The sequence below is a fragment of the Sphaerodactylus townsendi genome, linkage group LG01 (assembly GCF_021028975.2).
Source record: "Sphaerodactylus townsendi isolate TG3544 linkage group LG01, MPM_Stown_v2.3, whole genome shotgun sequence".
Lineage (NCBI taxonomy): Eukaryota > Metazoa > Chordata > Lepidosauria > Squamata > Sphaerodactylidae > Sphaerodactylus > Sphaerodactylus townsendi.
Window position 1 is genome coordinate 122,281,585 of NC_059425.1, and position 24,404 is coordinate 122,305,988.

The 24,404-nt window shown below is 43.7% G+C and overlaps 1 protein-coding gene across 7 annotated transcripts in view; it reads right to left on the bottom strand.

Moving 5' to 3' along the window:
• LOC125430762 overlaps positions 1-24,404 on the bottom strand; it is a 107,970-nt gene that overhangs the window by 26,843 nt on the left and 56,723 nt on the right. For 6 of the 7 annotated variants that reach the window (XR_007244223.1, XM_048492995.1, XM_048492977.1 and 3 more), the window contains 9 exons: positions 18,275-18,324; positions 15,492-15,659; positions 14,161-14,278; positions 10,817-10,979; positions 7,430-7,568; positions 5,569-5,722; positions 4,420-4,506; positions 4,079-4,222; positions 1,179-1,387 (listed from right to left, as the gene is read on the bottom strand). Coding sequence is in view for 6 of the 7 variants with exons in the window: in XM_048492995.1 (XP_048348952.1) it covers positions 1,179-1,387; positions 4,079-4,222; positions 4,420-4,506; positions 5,569-5,722; positions 7,430-7,568; positions 10,817-10,979; positions 14,161-14,278; positions 15,492-15,659; positions 18,275-18,324 (1,232 nt within the window). In the remaining variant the exon portion in view is untranslated. The remainder of the gene's footprint in view (positions 1-1,178; positions 1,388-4,078; positions 4,223-4,419; positions 4,507-5,568; positions 5,723-7,429; positions 7,569-10,816; positions 10,980-14,160; positions 14,279-15,491; positions 15,660-18,274; positions 18,325-24,404) is intronic. The other variant, XM_048492987.1, reaches the window with a different exon arrangement.

Consider the following 24,404-nt stretch of genomic DNA (forward strand, 5'->3'; position numbering starts at 1 on the left):
ACACACACCTGAAATAAATCTTTCAGCATCTTGTCCATTTTGACTGTATAATGTGAGGATCCCTGTCCACAGAAAGGTATAACTGTTTTGGACTGCAGTTGTTACCGCCAGGAAAATAGCCAAAATATTTTCCTGAGTCGAGTTACCCGAACTGCACTGGCTAAGAATCAGAACAAAGAGACCAGTGTTGTCCAAAAGCCTCCACAAGGCCTGGAAAGAACGTGTACATACAAATGTGCTGATATTTTACATGGTTTCCTTCTTGCCTTTGTCCCTTTCAAGGTTTAATGTAAGCCCCCTCAATGTTGAATAATTAGCTGCCCAGTGTTTAGGATTATACTCTAGTTAAATTAAGGTTTTGTTACTGTTAATTTAGGATACTCTTGCTTATAGGTATATGTGCTTGTACTGTATTGAAGGTTCTTTAAGGTTTCCTTTAATGTTTAAGTTTAGAAATGTTATTTTAAATATTTGTATCCATGGGTAAAGGCAATAGCTTGTAACAGCTGATATTAAGAGACAGGGAAGTTGGCCCTGGAATTTAGTTTGGGCCAACACCCAGCTGACCCCTCAGCAAAGACAAAGACCCCTTTGGTTTTGCAAATCGAATCTGATGACAGCATCCCAGATGTCCCAGCCATTGGAGAACGTGTCAGGACCACCATTGGACAGTTTGAACTTTCTTTTGTCTTGTGACTGAGGCACGGGAGCCTCGGGATATAAGGAAATAGCCCGTCTGATAAAGATAACTGGGTGCAGTAGCAGGCCCACCCAGTTCTATGAATGGACCTTCTCTGCTCCCCATTTCAGCACCATCGTAAAACCTCGCAGGAAGACGCTTGACAGCGAGATTTCATGGTCCCATTCACAAAAGTTGTAATTGTATCTTTCTTTTGTATTGATGTTTCTTTATTGGTGTAAGGTAAGGGACCTGCCCCCTTACCTGCCCCCCTTTGCCCCCTTTGATGTGTGTGTATAAAAGTTCTTGCGCTTGGCTACGAAAGCGCGATTCCCCTGCCTGAGCTGTAGCAACCACTTTTGAATAAAATACTTTGCTTTTGAAGAACACCGGCCTCCTGCGCTTCACTACGTTGTTTGAGCTGAAATCACTTAATGTTACCTGAGCAGCAGCGGTAACACAGTGTTATGTCTATACACTTTTCAAACAAGAAACGTACTTGTATAGTTCAGAAAATTGCTTGTATAGAGCAACTGTGTTGATATCATCAACCTTCAGTTTGAGTCTTCCCCATTCTGTCTTGGACATTTCCAGTTGTTTCCATAATATCAGGTAAGATTTCAACAAGGAACACGAGGCCACTGAATCAGGCAGCTCCAGCAGCACTCCAGAAGGCTTTCCACTCACTTCAGCAAGTCTTCCTGAACTCTGCTGGAATAGTTATGGGTAAATGTTTCATCCAGAAGCATTTTAGGAACAGAATATTAAGCCCCTGACATTAATCAGAACTGCGAATTATAAAAATTTGCCAAAGTCATCTGAAAGGAAAATGTAGAAGAGCTTATGTTTAAAAGCTAAAAGAGCTGATGCAAAAGAAAAGACTGAATCTTTGACCTATGTCCAAAGTGGGGCTGTGCATCTGGATTTGCTGCCCAAGGAAGCGACCACCTTCTCGGAGCCCTTTGACCCAATAACCACACAACACTCATGGCTGGGGAAAATTACTTGGCCATAGCCAACCGTTTATTGCGCAGTAAGAAGTGTAAAGAAAAGTATGGGATTCTGATCTGATTTGTAACACTGGGCAGACCCTTCCCAGGGCTGCCTCCAGGGCAAGCAGCTCTTCCCACCACTCTGCTGGCTGACAGATGCCTTTGCCGCTGCTGTGGAGCTCCAGCGAACGGCTGGCCTCTTACTGAAGCTTCATTGTGAGGCTAATCTGGGCCATAGCATTCCATACTACCATGGGGGGAGGTAGCTCCCTAGCTTCCCTCCCCCAGCCCCTCAGATCAATTCCCATGTGCCAAACTGCCAAATGGCTATGACAAAGCAGCATGCATTAATACATCACCAAAATATTAAAAGGGGAGAGGTGGGTGGGCAAGTTATTGGCTGGCCAGGGCACATGGTTTGAACACAAAGGCTGGCCCGGCCTTAAGTAAGCTCTGGCCAGCCTCCTCTGGTGACATTGCCCTGCCCACACGGGGCATGGCTGAGAGGCCCCCCCATCCGCCCTTATTAGAGCGGATGCCAAGGGGCCTCCTCCTGCCCTTCCCGGGCAGCAACTGCAGCTGGGGTGATTCATGGCCACTCTTTTGTTGCAAAAACAAACCTGAAAAAGCCTTTTTGGGTTTATTTCCAGCTGAAAAAAATGGAGGTAGTCTAAGGGAACTGAACAGTGGATCTCAAAAAATGCCAAAATTTTCCGCCATTTTTCAGGCCACTCCAGCCCTGTCACCATTAAAAGGGGGGGGGGGGATCCCTTGACATCCTCCCACTTTTCCTCACTTACCTGCTGAAAGCTGACACTAAAGTCCATATGGGCTCAGAATCAGTAGAGACCTGAATGCTGGGCTCAATCTGGTTAGGCCGAGAATTCAGCTTGGTGCTGCCACTTCTGAAGTCCACATGGACTCTGGAGGCGGCAGGGCAGTGCTGAATGCTGGCTCTGCAACTTGGAATTTGGGGGGATCAGGTTTAAACAAAAATTCAAAAAAGCCCCCCCCCCCAAGGGAAAATCCCCCAGACAGCTTTTTTGAAGATTTCTGGGTCCTGTAAACCCAAAATATTGGGTTTATTGGGAGGGTGGGAGAATGGTGCACAATCCTAGTCCAAATGTTCAAAAATGTGCAGTTCTTCCCCCGGCCTCCTTCCCCAGAGGTTAGTAATATGCTTTGCGCAGACATTGCTCATGTTTGTATCTAGCTCTTTTGGGAATGTGTATGAATTGTCCCAATGTATTATCTCACCAGGAACTGATTCAATTTTTGGCTCATCTTTAGCCTACAGCTTTGGTATGCAAACATATGGCAATTAACTGTGATGGAAAGATTACTTTCCAAAAAAAATTAGCTAGCAATCAAACTAAACCAGCAATCAAATTAAACCAGGCAACCATTGTAAAACCAAAAAACAAAAACCATTGTTGCTTTTCCCTCAGTTGTGATCACCCCAACCCAGAGGTGGGATCCAGCAGGTTCTCACAGGTTCCCGAGAGTAGGTTACTAATTATTTGTGTGTGCCGAGAGGGGGTTACTAATTGGTGATTTTGCCATGTGATTTTTGCCTTAGTTACGCCCCTCCTCTCAGCAGTAGCGTGCAGCACTTGAAGCAGTCTAGCAGGAGGTGCACCGGTGTGCATGGCAGCCTGCACCTGCGTGCATTCGTTTCCCGCCCAAGGACCAGCGCAGCGGCTGCATCCTTGCCACAGCCCCGCCCAGGAATGCCCCGCTCCCGGAATGCCCGGCCATGCCCCTGTCGTGCCCCGCCCAGCCCCATTGGCGCTATGCCACAGTTTGAATCCCACCACCATGGGAACCTGTTACTAAAATTTTTGTATCCCATCACTGCCCCAACCCCAATATTTTCCTCCTTCACAACAAAGCTGCTCTTTTTGGTCAGATGTATTCTATTTTTTGTTATTACCATACATTACTTGCTAACTAGAAGAAACGCTCTTCTGTGGATTACTGAATGTTGGAATGCTATTTTTTGTATTTCATCACAGTGTATTCAAACTACTTTTTGTAAATTGGATCTCCAAATAAAAATACTTTTTTTTTAAAAAAGCAAAAGAGCTCCACAATCTCATTATTATCCACAGTGGTAAGCAGCAATGCCAAATAGCTAAAAGCTGCATATCTAAACCCTTCTCTTGATTGGCACTCTCATTTAATCAGTAATCTGCCAAGTTGTGGAACATTCAGATGTACAGCTCCTTCTACAGTCCTCTGAGGTGGCACAAGCCCACAAACAGCTGAGCGCTGCTGCTGGTCCCGTGGGTTTTGTTAATAGTGCAGGAGTAAAAATGTGTAATTGAACTACAGTTGGTAACATGAAAAAGAAAGAGAGAATTAACTTAAGTAAATAAATGGGTTGGACTGTTATCTATATTCTTGCCTTCGCAAAAGGTGTCTTCCTTTCCCCGCGATCATCCAGAACTTCATAATTATTCCGGAGTATGTCCTCCATTTCAAACTGCATCCCAACCAGCTCCCCATGTGCAACTTTTCGATCCTCGTCATTCAGACCACACAGGCATAGCTAGAAAGAATGGGAAACCCTAGGAATCTTCAGATACGTATAGTAAATTCAACTAGAAAATATTTAAGAAGGTAATAATAAATCATTTTCAATCATTTCAGCTCTGATAATAATATCAAGGAATGTATTTCATTCAGGTCCAGTGGCAATACAATGGGAAGATGTGCAAAAACAAACTTGGAAAAAATATATATTACCTGTATGTTGTTATTCAGATTGCTAATGATGATAGGAAACGGACCTCGATTTGTTAGGAACGTTCTCCAGGGAAACAGCATTAGGGCCTGCAGCAGGGAATTTTAGGTTCAGAAAGCTACAATAATTTGCAATCCACTCTGGCATTCTTAAACCACTCTCCATTGACACGAAAGCTTGTCCAAGTTTCTGCTAGGCAGAAAATGGCAATAAAGAACTTGTTGCAATGAAAGAGATGAGTAGGTAGGTGTTGTCTGTAATACTCTGATAGGCAGAGATATTTCCAGAAGATATGGATGTTCCTTTCTCCCTGGTATGCTAGCTTTCCAGAGGCAAGATGTTTATGTCATATAGCAGCATATCAGTAACAATACACACTAATAAAGATTACCATGTGATTTTGCTGAAACACGTAGCTTAGCTCTTAGACTGTTAGCTCTTAGACTTACCAACATCTAAGTGCCAGTATGCAAATCTCCCTGCCTCAAACCCAATACTGTTCTTTGTCCATGCAATTTCCCATCATATAATGAATGAGTTTATTAGATTTAACATAATGCACAGAAGATTCTGTGGGAACTGCTTAAGTTTATTATACAGGTGATTAGATAAATAGATAGATAGATAGATAGATAGATAGATAGATAGATAGATAGATAGAAAGAAAGAAAGAAAGAAAGAAAGAAAGAAAGAAAGAAAGAAAGAAAGAAAGAAAGAAAGAAAGAAAGAAAGAAAGAAAGAAAGAAAGAAAGAAAGAACTTGTAAGTTCAGGAGTTTTGTACACAAATACATGTTGTTTTAAGAACTGTGTTTTCAACCTTACATTGTACCTGTATTACATCTCTTTGGGTCTCTATCTGTGCACTTTTCACATGCTTACTATGTGCTGTCTTTTAATGTCTCTTTTGATTATTTTTAAATAATATATTTATTCTTGTTTTTATTTGTATTCTTATAGATCCCCTTGAAGAAGCACAGGTGAAACACATAAGGCAGTATAACAGAACTTTCCCCACTGCACTCTTTTGCTCTGGCATTTTTCAGGGCAGAGACACTCATACTCATTTGTCAGTACACAGTGTGGTACAAATGAGAAAAAAAAGGCTATGAGGAAAAATGGGGAAGAACCTTTGGAAGTCCTCTGTACTCACTCTGTGACCAAATGGATCCAGCAGCTGTGGAAGTAGGAGTTGGGAAGCAAAGGCACTTCTAACAACACAGGCACTTAAGGGAGGTAACCCGTGGTAGATGTTGTCTGTAATACTCTGATAGGCAGAGACATTCCCAGAAGATAAAAATGCTTTTCTGAAAGATCACAAAAATAATAATCACATTTTAAAAGTACATGATGATGTTTATTCTTTGCTTTCCAAAACATCTCCATAAATTTAAAAAACAACTTAATGGAGCTGCAGGTTTTAAAGATGCATCAATACTGATATTAAGGCATGCTGTTTTAATGAGTGGTTTTACAAGTTTTATTAAATTGTTTTTTGATGCTTTTTGAACATCTATGATTGACAGATGGATTAGAGGGTATTTTTTTTAAAAAAAACCGAGGACTATTTGGACAAGACACACATTTTGTGTCTTAACAGGATATAATACTTCTCTAAGGTGAACATAGCAATCATTCTGTCATTTCCTGGAGCTGAATCTTCTCCTTGCCAAATGTATTCACTAGAATACTTGTCAGCTCAACGCTGATGATAAAACGTAAATCTTTATAAAACTTTACTGGACCAACAGTGCAGTCCTAAGGAGAGTTACTCCATTCTAGGACCATTTATTTAGAATGGAATAACTTAGCACAGGATTGCACTGTAAGAGGAATATCTGCACTGTAATGTTTTGTATAAGTTATACAGCAATTATAAAAGTTATACAAGTTTTGTGCTTTTACAACTCTTCAGGTTCTTTTTCCTTGATCTGAGAATTGTGGTTTGATGAGCATGCTGAGAACTCTGCTAGATCACATAGATTTTCTTCAAATAACTTTATTTCCTGTTAGACCCTGGGGAAAGGGAATGACTGTTTAATGTTGAAGTATAGTTACACCCTAGGACTAAGCCGTTATTATCTATCTGGAATTTCTAGCAGCCTTCAATAGAGTGACTGGTCAAGGTAGTAGTATACCTCAAACTTTCTGCTATGTTGTGGCTCAAAAACAAAACAAAAATGTGCAATATATTAGGAGGAAGGGATGTTATCCATGCTTACTGACATCTCCACCAATAAGTAAAAGCTTTGAATTTCAAGACACAGCTGGAGGTGAAGTGTGGGAATGAGCAAAGGTAGAGGAATACATCATTCAATTTTAAAAAATTTAAATACTATCTATGTTCAAGCTCTATTTCATTCTGTTCAGTGCGGTACAGATCATACACTATAGTAATTTAACAGAAGTATATTCTGTCTTAGCAAGTGGCTTCAGTCCAAAACACTGAAATTGCTTTTTATAATGTTTTAGAAGTTCCTAATTGCAGGAACACATGAAGTGTAAACAGTCAGGTGCTACAACTATAATCTGTTTAGCCTGAAACTAGACAGAAAATGCTACCTCCACCAATATCTTTTTAAAACTAAATGCAACTTTGGGAAGCTAGAGATTTAAGTAGTGGAACAGCTTACAAATTGCCCCCTTCTCTGTGGCTTTTTTTACTTAAAAGGTAAAAAGATACTGATATAGTTTTTCTTTCAGGTATATTACAGAAGTTGTAATATGATTTTAAGCACAAAGATAGCAAGAGGGAAGAAGATCAAAGTATCTCCTGTCCCTTGTTTTCCGCATTCTCAGATAATCAGCCTTTTAAATATATTCTGTTTAAAAAGTTGCATGCAATTGTGTGTTGCATCCAGTATTAACACATTCTGCAATATTTTTCTTCGCCCCCCCCCCCCCACAAATTGCATCTACGTCTTAATTCTTGATCTATGCTAAACTCCAGCCAGCCTTTGATAAACTTACCTGTCAACTAGGATATGAAGAAGAAAGCAATCTTGGTCTCTTACCGCATAGAATGTCTTACGGCTGCATCAAACTGCATAAAAATAATTTCTCTGTGCAAGCTCAGCATCTGGGCTACTTTGTTTGGATCTGAGGGATTATGGAGGTTGTCTATCATTTTCTGTAGCTCTTGAAGCTCTGTTCCTACAACAGAGCAACATGTACACTGGCATTTATTGATCTCAGTTATTTCCATCTTTGAATTGAAGCCTTTTAATTCAATTCAGGGCTAAGATTTGAAGACTTATTAGAAGGAAGCAGGTCTGAAATAGTTTTGCTGGCTTCTGACTTATTGCCATATTTCAAAGATTGCAACAAAACAGGCAAATCAGATCTGTCCTAAGGTCAGTTCAAGGCATTTGCTACCTACCCCCAATTGATAGCAGCAACTTCTTCTTCCTGAGCCATGTAAGCACCAACAGAACTAGCAAGCACCTCATGGATCTCAGACCCAGCTACTGTGCCTGCATGTGCCTCCTGTGATCTGTCATTACTGTAAGCCAGGTGAATCCCAAAGACTTACAGACGAGAGGTTTGACTCAGATCCAGCCAGCAGTAGCACAGATCCAGGAGGCAACAATGGATTCATGATATGCCTGTTGCTCTCTCCTGTGCCAACAGCAGCTGGGAGAAGACTGAGCCTCAGTGGTCTGCTGGCAAGATCACCTGAGTGTGGCACCTTAAGCAGTTGCTTGGATTCCTTGGACTAAGAGCCAGCCCTGCTCTTACCTGCCCTCAGAAAGGATTTTGAAGAAGGTATTTGTGCCATCATAGCTTTGGGCCAACCTTGTTTATTCAGGGCCCTTTGACCTTTGAGGGAGGATTGATCAGGAACAAGATTGTCAGCAACCAGTGGGTGACTTTCTACCACCTGACTTGCATGACTTACCCATGCCCTGCTCACAATTGTTCAACAGCAGTGTGGCATACAATGTGATTTACCCAGTGTGGTACAGTAGTTACAGTTACAGACTAGGATGTGAGAAAATACCTACTCTGGATAGAATGCCTACTCTGTTGTGGAGGCTCACTGGGTGATGTTGGGCCATTCACACATTCTTAGTCTAATCTACCACACTGGGTGATTGTTGTGAGGATAAAATGGAAGACAACAAATTGATTGATTGATTGATTGATTGATTGATTGATTGATTTACAACATTTGTTTCCCACAGTTCTGCTATTACAAAGGCCATCAAGATGGCCATCAATTTAAAATGTACATGATATAAACCACTTTGAGTCCTGGGGAGATAGTTGGAGTATAAATTAAGTAAGTAAATAAATAAATAAATAAACACACTGGTGAAAACATACATGAAAATATATTAGCAAACCTAGAAACACCCTTCTAAGTCAAATACAATCCAACAGCTGGAAATACCCACAAAATAGTTTCAATTCAAGAGAAAATTAAGACATATCTCAATTATCATCAACTAGCCGCAAAAGCTCTAATGTAACTGTTGTGATATAGAGATGCAAGATAATATTCAGAGAGGCTATGCTCTCAGATAATATATTCTTTTTTTGAGAACAGAACCATAAACTTTCCAAACTGCAGGCTTGGAATAGATGAGTTTCCTTTATGCGGACAGACTGGCAGGAGGGGGGTGGTGTCATTTACCCACCTGCCAAGAAGGGACAAGATATTTGGATTTAGTGAGTGGTTCATAAAAAGTTTTGGGTGTGCTCTTTAGTTTGATTGGAGAACAGGTACACAGGGGAATCTCCTTCCAGTTTCATGATAGGTTAAATTTTATCCTTCCCACTAGGACAGGAAGGGTTAAAAGTTCTGAGTACTGTGTCAGAAGTGTGCAAGCTAAGGGCTGGGAACAGGGAACAAATGGAGTGAAGCCTTGACCAGCCTCTATTTTTGTAGTTCCTGTGGGCTTACATCCATTCCAGAGAAAGGCATGCTAAGATAACCCTAGTGGCTGTTTAACCTAGTTAGCCTTATATGATTTATGTTTTCCTTAGTTTGTAATGCAGTTCTCCAATGGTTTGTGCCCTAGTGCCTTGAAAATGTATTTTAGTGAACAAATAGCCTTTCCTTTTTAGAGATCTCAGATTGTGGTAAAAAAAATCTCACCTATAGACCTGACTGCTCAATCCATAAATAGACTAGAAACTCCTGAGCTACAGAATGCTGGCCAAGGGGCAGGAAGTGGGGCAGATAAAACAACACACATTCAAGCACACACTGCCCTTATCTGTCGTGGCCAGCCAGTGACACTATCTGTGACTCAAACTGTGGGTAGAAAGAGGAAGGGCACAAGTTGAGTGGGGGTACACTACCCCCTTCAACAGAAAATAGTGGGGCAAGTGCACATGGATTCACCTCTGCCTCTCAGGCAAGAACTGTAGAGAAGGAGGGGGGTGACTCTTTCATAAGAACATAAGAACAAGCCAGCTGGATCAGACCAGAGTCCATCTAGTCCAGCTCTCTGCTACTCGCAGTGGCCCACCAGGTGCCATTGGGAGCTCACATGCAGGATGTGAAAGCAATGGCCTTCTGCGGCTGTTGCTCCCGATCACCTGGTCTGTTAAGGCATTTGCAATCTCAGATCAAAGAGGATCAAGATTGGTAGCCATAAATCGACTTCTCCATAAATCTGTCCAAGCCCCTTTTAAAGCTATCCAGGTTAGTGGCCATCACTACCTCCTGTGGCAGCATATCCCAAACACCAATCACACGTTGGGTGAAGAAGTGTTTCCTTTTATTAGTCCTAATTCTTCCCCCCAGCATTTTCAATGAATGCCCCCCTTTCATACTATTTTACTCCTTTCTACTAATGTGATTCGTAGAAATAATATGTATGATCATTAATTATGTTTTGATAGAAGTCTTTGCTGATTGGTGAATGAGGATGAAGTGTCTCTCTAGAATTCCACCTATTCACTTTTACAATTGACAATAATACAGTTCCAGTCTTATATTCTACTGACCCCAGGAAGAAAGTCATTAGAAAGCATCCAAGCAATACTGTATTTGAACTCGGCTTTAATGTTTATTTTGCATTGTAAATTACTTCAAGAGCCATTGGATAAGAGGTGATATGTAATTTTAAAAATTAATAATGCAGTGCTTTGCAGACTAGAATGAAATGTGTTGGTAATCCTGCTGCATTCTGACTTACTCATTATACTGGTCACAAACAGATCTATCTGGACAGCACTGCATAACTGGACATTACGCATGATTCCAGTCTTAGATTTTTTTAAAAAATAATGTTTTTATGTCTTTGAATTAAGATATAAAGAATTAAGATATAAAGAATTAAGATATAAAGATATATTCTGATATATTAAGATATATATTGATATATTCTGTTGAAATGTACATCTAAAGCCAGAGTCTCATTTCTAAAGACAGACTACTTGCTACTAACCAATCTGTTCCGTCCCTCCCCAATCTGCAGTTAAATGCTCAAGACAGAGGTAATCAAAGCAACCTGGACCACTTCCTAGTTGAGCAAAGCTGAAAATGTATGAAATGATGTCGTGAAAAGCTGCTACGATTTGCAGTGTCAGTCTCAGGGCTTTGTAACCAGCCTGCGTAAAAGACAAAAAAGGGAGAAAGTATTTTAAAATCTTCACAGATCATATTGCTGTTGTCTAGCAGTGGCTGCTCCATCTCCCCTAGAACTGATTCCCACCATTATTGTGCTTAAAATCCACGTTGCAAAAGTGTGTGTGTGGAAGGTGAATTGGGAATGAAAACACTTATGAAACTTCAGCCACTTCTGATTGGACTCAACAAGTTTCTCAGTTTTGTTGAATCCTAAACCAGGTTTAAGAGATAGACCAGACCCCATGCATTATGAGTAGAGCTGTACTCATGGAACAGAACATTTCCACACTATTCTGAACTGCAGTGCAACCTGAAACGCTGTCCCTGGGGACATGGACTCTTGCAAATAGAGTGGGAGGGTTGACCGTGGCAGGGGGAAACTGGTGGAAATCTTGCACATGTAGAAGAGCCTCTTGCCAAAGTAGAATAAAGCTTACTGTTAAAAACCTGTGAATTCTGATGGTGATCCCAAAGACCCTTTAAATGTTTTCATGGCAAACTGCTTTTGAATCTCAAAGGAGTTTACAAATAATCTCTGGTGGATTCGCATGGGCCAAAAACAGCAGTGTGAAAACAGTGTGAAAATGGTGTAAACCCTTTAACACTATTTTAAATCCTTTTGCACCGTTTTCACACCGCTGTTTTTGGCCCATGTGGAATCTGCCTCTGACATAACATGGGAGTATATTGTAAAAACAGATTTAGACCATAAGCCTCTTGGGACAGAAATGTTTGCACTAGGGGAAAAGCTGCCTAAGGCATTCTGAGTCCATGAAACAGAGCAGAATATATCTGTGATAAATAAAACCACAAAACTTTTATTGCACTAGTATAAGCACCCTGATGTTGGAACAAATCTCTGTCTGTTATTTCCGCTTCTATCTCATTCTTTTATTCCAAATACTTTCTTATATTTTTTTATACCACACACAACCTCTTTCTTCCTGTCTGACATAATTTTACCCTCCTGTTCAGAGGGGAGGGCACCTTTTCCTTTGACAGTTATGTAAAAACGGGAATCTCAGCAGACCTAGAGCTTTAAAAAGAAGTTCGATAATATTCTCACACTCTGCAATAAGATAATGATAAGATCATGGCCTCGGGTGGTATATTTCTGGGCCACTACCTTGTACTAACCACCATTGCTGTACTGCTTCCTACCCAAAAGAATCTTTTTAAGATGAACCTACAATTTTAGAAGCTGGGAAAAAAACCCTCAAAGCAGCTAGGAAAAACAATCACCAGGAGCTGACAGGATAACAGTAGAGTTATTTCAAGCCACAGAAACTGAGTCCATCAAAATATTAACAAAGATATGCCAACAAATGTGGAAAACAAAATAACTGGAAATGTTCACAGACTGGAAATGCTCAATCTACATTCCAGTTCAAAAAAAGATGATGTCAAAGACTGCAGCAACTGTCAGACAATTGTATTAATTTCTCATGCAAGTAAAGTGCTGTTCAAAATTTTACAACAAAGACTGTCACCATATATGGAACATGAGACAACAGATGTTCATGCTGCTTTCAGAACAGAAAGAGGCACTAGAGATCATATTGCAGATTTATGGTGATCAATGTCTTGACCTGGATAGCCCAAGATGGCCCAATCTCATCATTTATCAGAAGTTAAGTAGGGTGAACTTTGGCAAGTATTTGCATGGAAGATCTCTAAGGAATACCAGGGTAGTGACGCAGAGGCAAGCAACAGAAAACCATCTCTGAATATCTTTTGCCTTGGAAATTCCACCAAGAGTTGCCATAAATCAAATGTGCCTTGGTGGCAAAAAAAAGAAGAAGAAAAAAGGAGAATATGAGACAGATAGAAGAAAAAGGGGCTTATGATTCATAGATTACAGCAAAGCTTTTCACTGGATCCTAAAAGGCTATGATTGGTTTTAAAAGAAATGGGTGTGCCACAACTATGATTGTTTTGATGCACAACTTACACTCTGGACAAAAGGCTAATGTTAGAACAGAACATGGAGAAACAGAATGGTTTCTAGTTGAGAAAAGTGTCAGACAAAGATGTATTTTATCTGCCTGTCTCTTCAATCTATATGCAGAACATATAAAATACACTGGATTAGATTTAGGTGAAGGTAGAGTGAAAATTGATGGAAGGAACATTAAATATTTGAGATATGTGAATTATACCACATTTATGACTGAAAATAATAGAGAACTGAAACCATTAGTGATGAAAGTTAAAGCAGAAAGTTCCAAAGCAGCTGAACATCAACCCAAAAGTAATGACTACTGAGGAACTGCACAACTTTAAGGTTGATGGTGAAGAAATTGAAATTGTTAAAGATTGTCTATTCCTTTGCATAATCATTAACTAAAAGGTTATTGAGACTGGGAAGGGTAGCCAGGAATGAGTCAGAAAAGATTCTGAAATGTAAAGATGTGTTGCTGGTGAACAAAATGAAGTCACTGATTGTTGTGGGTTTTCCGGGCTGTGTGACCATGGTCTGGTACAGGGGTAGGGAACCTGCGGCTCTCCAGATGTTCAGGAACTACAATTCCCATCAGCCCCTACCAGCATGGCCAATTGGCCATGCTGACAGAGGCTGATGGGAATTGTAGTTCCTGAACATCTGGAGAGCCGCAGGTTCCCTACCCCTGGTCTGGTAGATCTTGTTCCTAACGTTTTGCCTGCATCTGTGGCTGGCATCTTCAGAGGTGTATCACAGAGGGAAGTCTGTTTGACTTATGATGGGTGGAAAGTTGCACAACCCTGGAGTCTCACTTACTTGAAGGCCCAGGGCACGGGAGAGGCCAAGGAGGTGGCAAGTCTGCCGGCAGGAGGTGATGGAGGAAGGCATGATGTGGTGCAGTGGCCTTAAAGGACCAGAGGGAAGAAGGAAGAACCTGGGAATGGGGCTTGGGCTGGAAGCGGGGTAAAGGATTGCGGAGGGCAAAAACAATTTTATATGGTCTTCCACATTGTGGGGAGTGCTGTGCCTGTAACCACAATTGTGGGACGGACGACTGTACTATGATATCTCAACCATAGAACACCATGCATAGAATCCCAATGCCAATGTTGAATTTTTAAACTTTCTTGTGCCAAGCTATACCCATTTTCACCATATGTATGGCATAGACTGGTTAAATCTCTATAATTTGACCATTTTAAGACTGTATACATACTAACCTTTTCCGGCAGCATTTTAAACATAAATAGTGTTTCTGAGGGATGGGGGATGAACCACAGATTCAAAAAGGATTGTCCATCAGCAGACAGCAAATTCCGGGATCGTGGATGGAATGATCTAAATTGTTACAAAAGGAATCTGAATTACGTAGACAATCTAGGGGGCTGCATCAACATTACAAATAGGCCAAAATTGCTCCTTCATTGTTGTGAAGGCAAAGCAAACGCTGTTAATGAAGCAAACATTTCTTCATACAAAACTGAAGAAGGGCTATTTTGGCCAGTTTCCCCACCCCCATCCCGCCCCAGTCTCTCATATTGTAGAATACAGTTATCCCTTCCACATCATGACTTTCCTCATCTTGGTTTCGATATACCATAGGTCAACATAAGAAATTAAAAGGGAATTTGGGGGGAGTTTTGCAGAAGCCACAGATGACACATGAAGTCGAGCAGATGACACAAAAAAGTTTAGAAACTCAGAAATGCATAAAATATATTTATAGTATTGTATAACATTAACATATTTTATCTTTTAATACCATGAATACACACTATTTCTTTTTTAATTAAAATAAAATTTTAAAATACTTTTTTGAAGTTAAAATAAATATTTAAAGATTCTTTTTGAATATACACAGTTTCTTTTTTTAAAATAAAAGAAAGAAAATTCAAACTTGGCCTCTGCTACGAGGCGAGGGCCAAAAATTTTAAAGCAAATATCCAGATCATGGGGGATGCCACGCCCATAACCCCAGCGATGTGGAAGGAAATTGTCATGAAAGGTCCCCTGAGCCTCTGCTGCAGCTGTTCAGAATGGTGCTAAGGGAAGGGTAGCAAAATTTTGCTTCTGTAAAACCCCATTTGCCAAAGTCTTGCCTCTTTACTCACAATCCTTTCAGAGGACTGGTTAATGTAGTAGACCCAAGCAGCTGTATTGAGGACACTGATTCAGTAAATCTTATGGAATTGATCGCTACATAAATGGGAGACTTCTGTTACTCTTATAATCTGCTTTAAACTTCTGCAAGAAAGAGTTGGACACAAGAAGGAATAATGAACAAACATAACAGCCTCACCCCATGGGCCACTTCTTCCTCTATTATTCTATGACAGGTCTGCTAATTAACCATTTAGAAACTGTTCACTCTGTTTTAGAAATACAGCTTCCAAGGTCTGTTCATCTTTATTGTTCCACTAAATCCTCCATTTCCACAAAACTCACAACCAATCAGCTTTCTTCTAATCTAGCAGCAGTAAATACATTTCACCCTATAAGATTTTTTAAATGGCTGTAGAAACCGGAAACAATCACTCAACCAGTTACAAACCTGGGATCGTTCTCAAGTTTCTTCTTTTCCCCTTTCTTCTCTTGTGGCAATCCTCTAATGAAGTATTTGTCTCTCACACTGGGGAAATCTTCTAGCAAAGCTTTTATATGGTTGTAATATGCAATGATCTGGCTTCGAAGAGAGTATTGCGATATACGATGGGTAACCCTAAATTGTATATAAATCTAGCATTAACAAAACATTACCTAGCTTATAACAGAACAAAGCCTTCACTTGCCAAAGCTTTCTTATGTGCCCTTATGCAATGCTCTTAGGGGTTTTATAACACTAAGACCACAATTGCCAGTGACATTACAAGATTCAGCATCAGTGTCTCAAATGAAGACATTTCTGCTCATCAGAACTGAAGTTTATTTCCCTTAGACTGTCACAGGCCATTTCCCCACTGAGCAATTAAAGCCGGATACAACCAAGTTTCAAACAGCACTTTTTCATCACGGCTTCTCCCTCCCCACTGCAGCATGTGTCTAGTGAAGACCTCGATGTCTATCGCAGATTCAAGCAATGTAACACTCTCCACAAACACGCAATCTGTTCAGCAGGTCTGTTCTTCCTTGTCCTGTTGTGTTGTGTTGGGGCGGGAACTTTTTTAAAAAACTTTTTTTCGCATTACTATGTAGATGCGTAGATGGCTATTGTGCTGGAGCGGGGAACACTACTCCGACCCTGATTGAATATTCATGTTCTTCTTCTTCTCGTTTTTACGTTCGAACGTAGCCATGCATAAACAATTTATCAAAATCATTATACTGAAGCTTCCTATGTACATTCCTTCGTAGCCACACCTAGCACGGCACCAAAAAAAGGCTGCGAGCGTGCGCACAGCCCACTACACTCTGATTGTCTGGAAGGTTCGAAGGGCGGGAAGAATAACCTGCATCTGTCCCGTTTCTCCCCACCGATCCAGTTTCAAAGTGATGTGTAAATAACCTATAAGCTTATAGCAATCTAACTGTTTTTGGTTTGTTATTACATTTTGGTAATATATTTTGTCGTTGACTTATGAATCTGTATTTATTCTATCATTAGCCATCTGGATAAGCTGCCAGTTATATCCTGTGATATCCTATGACACTTCCTGGGGGCGAGATAGAACCTCACATACATTTTCCCCCCATCACACACTTTCCCACCTATCCCATTGCACATGTAAAACAAATTTTAAATAATAAAAAAACTCTTCAAGGGGACAAAATTTGAGTCTGGATAGATATCCAACAAAATTAGTATTAGGAACTGAGTTAAGCAGGCAGGCGTGAGATGGTTTGCTTTTTTTAAGGTGAACAAAAACAAATTTTATTCAGAAAAAAGATGTAAGTGAGATGAAGAAATTTGTTAACGATCAACCAGGAGTTATGGAATGTTAGGCTTAAAACTGAACATATGTCCAACAGTTTTAATATATTTAAAATATTACATTCTGCTGCAACTAAGTTACACACCACACCTAGCAGCCCTACTGGCATATGTTTGTATGCTCAATTCCATGGACAAGGAAACTTAACCAAAGATCAAATATTCCTCAGATCTTTATCCATACTCCTAATAATTTAACGCTTCTGTCTCGTTCATCATTTCTTTTTTCTTTTTTAATAAGTTTATTAAGAATTTCCAGTTACAATTGTTTAAAACAAGAAAACAGACTTAGATAAAATTCAGCAGTCAGTACATAACACATTTCAGTTCATAGTTAAATAATATACATTCATTCATCATTTCCAACCCCCCAACCTTTAAAACCTAACATCCAACTCACAATCTCCCATTATCAGATCTTTTCTCCAGGATACAGCTCTTACTGGCTGGTTCGGGGCTCTGATGAGCTGTTGTGTCTCTGGGGTACATTTATGTGATCTACCTGTTGTATACCCTGATCCAAAATTATTGCTGGCATAGTGCTGTGTCTTTGCTTTATGATTATGGATAAATAATGAATTTGTGTTAGGCCACAAATCTGAACAAAAGTAGTAGAACAAAGTTAATGTTTCTCAGTGGGCACTGATGACATATGATGACCTGCAGGAGTAGCTCTTTGCCTTTATCTGTACTCTCCTGGCATAGAACCTGACAGTGGAACAAACAGTCCACTCGCCCATGGCTATTTTTTTCCTACCATAAGCACATAGGGTAGAAAGGAGGGAATACTAAAATCCATCATGCAGTTGGGCCATGCATGGGAGCTGACCATCCTCCTCCCAATATTTTATGCTGAGTCCCAGGTCACATATTAAATGCAAGTTAGGCCATCTCACATTTCATGTATGATCTAATCAGACCCTTACAGTCAGGTGTCTAGTTGGAGAAACCTAATACACATGGAACACACAACTGGGAAAACAGTAGCTCCCTGGAACCTTTTCAGATATGGATAATGGCAGAAGGGGAAAGCTTACATCCTTTCTCTCATTGCATTGTGGTTGCCTTTCAAATCAGCACCCCACACACACACACACACACACACACTTGGGAACAGAATTCCCAGTGGGTAACTCACAACTGATATCCAGTGGAAAATCTTCACAGTGGACTCAGGGAGGAGACATGTAAAATGCAAATTAGTCCATTAGAGAAGTAGAGAGCATTTGACAGTATACTTCCTGATTGCTGAAGGAAGCCCAATTTTCATGATGCCACCAAGGTAGATTTTTGGATGACAAGCCCGTTCTGTAAACACTGTGAACCATTTTTTCCTATCTCAATGAATCAAAACTTGACCCTGATGACTACTGTAGATATATTCTGTATATATTTCAGGTACTTACTTATGACAGTACTCAGCAATAACTTCTCTTTTGACTTTTCTAACTTCATCCTGTAATGAATTATACCATTTATTCTTTGCATAAAAGTCCTGCAATTTTATATAATTATGCTTATAAAAGCAAAAATATCATGAAGGGAATGTTTAATCAGAAGAGTATTACTCTCTCATGCACTAATCAAAATTATGTTTTAATTACATACATTTTTGTTCATGCCTCCTACTGCCTGCAGTTTACCTGTGAGTATAACACCTGCATGCAAAAGAATAGGCAGAGGCATGAGCCCTGAACTCTGGGAGGAAGCAGAAAAGGAGCAGGCAGAAAGCAAAAGGTGAGCTGTGCTTTTTGAGGGGTATTCTTAAAGTTAAATTTTTAACTGTGCACATTTTTGGAGGGCTTGGGAAGGATTTTGTGTGTGAGAGAGGGTTTTTCTTTTTCCTGGCAGTGGGCTTGCCTCAGGCTTCTCCGAGGTGGGGTTTCTGGTGAGTTACCACCTCTATTTAACAACCATTCAGCTGTCCCCAGCACTCTCATTGAGGTAGTGGCGTGTGCAAAGTGGCACGCACAGTTTTTTTGTTTGTCAGTAAGCAGCAATCTTGGGGGAGACAATAGAAGGTGAGTTAGAGTCTGGACATGGGTAGAGGCTCCAGAAACTAGGTCTCATTCCCTGGAGCTTAATGAACAAGCCCTTGGTGAAATAGGCAAGACTTTTTGAAGGAAACATTATTGAAGACTACTAAATATATACAGTCAGGGAGTTGCTGCAGTCACCTGCAACAGCTGTGGAATGTTGTTGTTTTTTGCTGGGCAATGTGGGTATTTACACCAGCAGCAAGTGTAAGCTGGTTGCTCTTTTAGAAGAGAAAGTTCAGCAGCTAGAGACACAAGTATCGACACTTCAGAACATTAAGAAAAATGAAGATTTCCTGGACAGAATGGAGCAGACAATAATTGCTGCAGATGGTGAGACTTACTTTGCTCAATAAACACACAACAACGACAGGCTGGAAAGGAATGGGCCGCAGCCCGTTTATTAATAATCAATAACATAACAACATGAACTATATACATGAGAGCTGGGCGGCAAACGGGTCGCACATCACATCCCAATCTCCATTGGGAAACTGGCGGGAAGGGAAGCCCCAGAGATAACACTCCTGCTTGCTTCCACCCTTCCCGCCCATGCTGAGGAGACGGGCACCGGCTAAGCCCCAAGGCCGCCTAACGGCCCGTCCTCCTCCCGTGCTTGCTGGGGTGTCGGGCACCGGCTAAGCCCTCGGCCGCCTAACGGCCCGACCCAACCCCCCTCCCTGGGGTGTCGGGCAGTGGCCCGGCCTGCCGGCCTGCCAGCCTGCCCGGCCCCACCCCCCGGCCCTTCTGCAGGGCACAAGCCTGGGAGCCCCAGCCGGAAGGCTCGTTCTCTCCCCAGATGTGCGACACCCGTTTGCAAACCCGCCGCGAGCTGCGTTCTTCCTCGCAGCTCCCCGCCCAAACTCCCTCAAGCCTGAGCCTGTCTGCTTAGATCCCGAACCCAGCAGAGGGAGGTATAGCCGGCTAATCGACTGGAGCCACAGAGTCCATGCCCCACTGGGACGAGGCGGACGCCATCGCTACTCAAAGAGGCTGCCCCATATTGTCCCGGGTGATTGCTCCGTGGTCGCCACTTCCCCCCCGAGGGAGAAGCACCCACCTTTGGCCCCGGCATATGTTACCCTTTCTGCAGGCCCTGTCCACGGCTGAGGTGGAGATCCACAGCTCCCACTCCAGTGGACCAGCTTGTAGCATCTCCAGACCATACCAAAGTCATGCCAGGCCGATGCCTGGCAGAAGCTCCTGAGAGTGGTGGCCACCACTGCTTGACGGAGGTCAAGAGCCGACCTGGCTGGGAAGATCCTCCTCCCCAGGTGGATAACCAGGAGATCCAGTGGCCAGTTGAGAAAAATGTCCTCTCCTATGATCTTGGAAACCAGCTCATGCCAAAGCATGCGCCCCTGCCCCATCAAGGCAATCCTTGCGATGCGCCTTGAGTCCGGAGATGCAAGCCCCAGTCGGAGATTGCGAGGCGAGTCCCCGACTCTGTTAGCTGACGGAGGCTGTGCCCCACGCACCCACACCTGCCGATAGACGGTCCTGGGCGGCATCCCTGGAGGCACTGCGAAAGGAGATCAACAAAGTCCAGATGTGGGCGAGATGTACGCCCGAAAAGCCCCCCCTCGACCGCCACACCACTCCGCCCAGCGTGCGGATGTCCTCCCTGGGCCCCACTCGCCCCTTGAGCTGCGGTGCATTAGGCCCCTATCCCGGAAGGAATGCAGGCGAACTTCGTGCCGGTTGGCAACCAAGCCCAGACCAAACATGCCAGGCTTACTGCAAACATCCTACTGGAACCTGGTGAGGGGACCCGTCCTCATGCACCAGGAGCATACCGCCCAACCGTGGCCCATGGCATGCTGGAGCCAAGCAATGTAAGGGAGGCTGAGGGCAGATGGCGTCGCATGACAAGAACTGGCATGGTGACCCAGGCGCCCGTGGCCCTCCTACCAGTCCAGTCTTGGAATGGGCCAAATGCCTGCCAGAGACCATGTCCCCGGACAAGGCGAGGTGCTCCCTTTGGAGCCGGTGGAAGCGAACGGCTGGTCCCTGGGCCAGGCTACGACCAGTTCCCCAGGCCTGAAAGCCCGTGGTGGAGCCAGGTGGAAAGCGGCGCTGTGAAAAAAGCGAAGGCTCATAGCGTGGACGCACACACCTGCCATAGCTCCCTGGTGACTGCCCGCTTAACACCCCTGGTAACAGGGCGTCTTAGGAGTCCCTCTGCCTGGGGCCCACTCACGGCTTCGCTCCAGCCTGCCACCAGCCGGCCGAACTCCTGACGTCAGGGAAGCCCGAAATCCCTGCAATAGAAGGCGCTGTTCCGCCATGGTTGCACCCCATGGAGCATAGGTGCATCCCCAGCCATGGAGATGTACCAAATCACTCAAGCAAGGAGGCCTGTCCACCCGCCACAGGCAGAGGCCCTTGGGCAGCTGTGAAGCTCGAAGTCGCCGCACGGCTCAATGGCGCATTACTGCCTGCCGCGTGGCCGGTGCCAATGAAGTTCAAAAACACCTGTGATGGCGTCTGGCTGCGCAAGGGTTCCCAGAGGGACGCCGGCACTGTAAGCGAGAACAAGCTCCGCCCCGGGTGCCAGGCGTCGGAAGCGATCCCACCTGCTGGCGAGACAAGAAATCAACAATCTCATTTTGTAAACCTGGAACAAAAGCAGCTTTGAAAGAAATCGTTATAAGTGGGAGGCATGCTTAGGCACCAAAGTGCAGAACCAAGCGCGCCTGACCCACGTGCCCGACTTGCTTTGGACCACTGCCCTATTCACCACGCTGCCAAGCACCACAGCCTGGTTGTACAGCGCTCAGAAAAGTACTCCTCCCTATTAAGCCAGAGGTTACGTGCCAGATATGTACCGGGCCACCAAGATAGGAAACAGCTCCAGAAAGGTGCAGGATCCACTGGTGATGCCCCTTCTGTGAGTGCCAGGCTGGAGGCGTAGAGGCCCTGGGGCCCACTGACCCTGGAAATACACAACACCAAAGCCAAAGGCCCCGGATGCGTCAGAGTGCACCTGCAGCTCCAGGCCGGGTTCCGGAGGCTGTCTGCCATAGGGAAATGCCGTTGGGAAAGCCTCGGATGAAGGACAACCAGACCTGCAGATCTTTCTTTGAGGCCCCGAGATACCCTGATGATGTGATGGTCAGGGGACTTGCAGCCATGAACAAGGTCTCGCCAGCCACGAGCAGAAAGCCCCGCGCCTGGCGTTACCACCCTACGAAGCCCGAGTGAGGTGGCTCCAGTGGGACTGCACTCGGCGTACCCTGCATTTTCTCGCAGGAGGAGCACAGATTGGAGCAGGGTGGTAAAGGGCCATGAGCTTGTCACCTGCAGGGGAGGGATGAAATTACCAGAAGGCCGCGTGTCCAGGTGGAATGCCCAGGATAGCTGAGGGGCAGTGGAAGGCCCTCTACCATCTTGTTGGGAGGCCAAGGGGACCCCAGCTCGTGACCAGAAGGGGCCTGGAAAGCCTGCAGGGCGAATTCCTCAAGCATTCCCTGGTGCCCTGCCTGCCAATGAACAGGAAGTCATCTAAATAATGGGTCACCAGCCCGAAGGGCACCCTCTTCGCCTGAAAGCCCATTCGAGGGAAAGTGCTGCTGAAAGTTTCACAAAAAGCAGCATTGCAAATGAAAGAACAGCCCATGGGCATGGCCTTGTCCAACGGTACTCAATTGCTTGTAGGGGAAATGGATTACTTAGCAGCTCAAAAAAAATCGAGGGGAAATGGGCAAGAGCCGGAAGAGAAGCGGACTGGATGTCACATTTTGCTTGGTAAGCACCTGGGCCCGCCTGCCTGATGGAAACTATGGCCTCGTCCAAGGTGGCATTCCGCACCGAGCAGACCTCGGGGTCTATGAATGATTGACTGAATCACCCCGGGGGTGGGAAAGGTGTTGAATTAAACGCGAAACTCCCCGGCGGTCTTCTGAGCACACGACTTCCAATGGGGGGAGACCCAGTGGCGTTCTCTACCTAGGGACATGGGGTACCCTTGCCCTTGTCCCCGGGCGCCCCCCCCATTTGGTCGCATGTAGGCCAGCATTTCAGGGAGTGCTTGATTTGTATGTTCTTTACATTTTTTGAGGTGTTTTTTCTCAACGTTCCGGCCTGCAGGGGCTGTTTTGCTACAAGGCCGCATTTAAAATTTCGGGGAGTACCACCCAGAGACCATTGTCCTGATGATAACCACCCAAATTTGGTGATGTTTTGTTTCAGGGAAGCAAGTGCCATGGGATTTCAGTAAGGTGCCCCCCATCCCCATTGTTTTCAATGGGGAGCTAACCTGAGATGGGGGCTACCCATTTGAAGGGACAATAACTTTAGTCCCTCCTGAACATAAACTTCACCAAACTTCAGTGAATCATAAGAATTGTTAACAAGATGATACCCTGAAATTTTTGGGGTCACTAACTATAAAAAGGGTCACTCACCCTGCTACAGGTTTACCCCAAGAAATTTGGCCCAAGATTCTTTGTTTTGCAGTGAGCTTTGCTACATTTGCTGGCCAATGGGGAATTTCTGAGTGTGTAGGCAGGCTGCACATTTTTTTGAAGATAGAGGGCACCAGACTTTCAGGGTGGCTCCAGGAGGGCATCCTACTAATTGCATCCGGGTTTGGAGACTTTTTGCTTATGGGGGTTCATTTTATGGCTGGGCCCCAAAGGCTTACTATGTTTCCTTGCTCCTGCACAGGAAAGCCTGTGGGCTGAGTTCTCCCCAGAGAACTCTCTCCAACTCCCCCCCCCACTCCAGGAAAGCAAAGCTCACCTGGCTTGGATGCCTATTACTCAAGGTCTCTGGAGCCACAGCAGAGAAAGTCTGGTAGCTTATCTTCATCTTCAAAAAAAAGTGGCTGCAGCCAGCTTAGCACACCTCAGAAATTCCCCAGAATTTGCCACAGGCTCTTTCAACAAGTTCTGTGGTGGTGAGAAAAATTACTTTCCCACCATTACAGAGCTTCAATGGGGCTATCTGTTATGCCCAGATGGCTCTGTGGTAGAAGGGTTTCAACAGGAGGCACTGTGGTAGGGATGTTGCTCCTGAGTGGGGAGGCATTTCACCTGTAGGGCTGCTGGTGTGAGTCTCCACTGAAAGGAACCAGCCGAGCACTTGAAATAATGTGTGTGGAAGGAAGGAAAAATGCAACATGGGCACCGAAGGTTGAAAGGTGAACCACAGTACTTACAGCATTTACATTATCCTAGGCAAACTTTAGCAAAGTTGAGCTGGTTCCCTTTCAGAGAAGATTCACACAGCAGCCCTACAGGAAATAAGTCTGCTTGCCCAGAGAAAAAACCACTACCACAGTGCCTCCTATTGAAACCTCTAACACAGAGCCAGCCTGGGTACAACAGACAAGCCTTATTGAAGTCCTATTGAGGTCAGGAAAATAATTTTTCCCACCACAGGATTGTCTACATCATCTGCAGGCTTGATGGCTGGTGGATTCTGGGAAATTTCTGAGTGTGTAAGCTTGGTGACCACTACATTTTTTGAGACAGGCAACCACGACCTCAGGTAACTC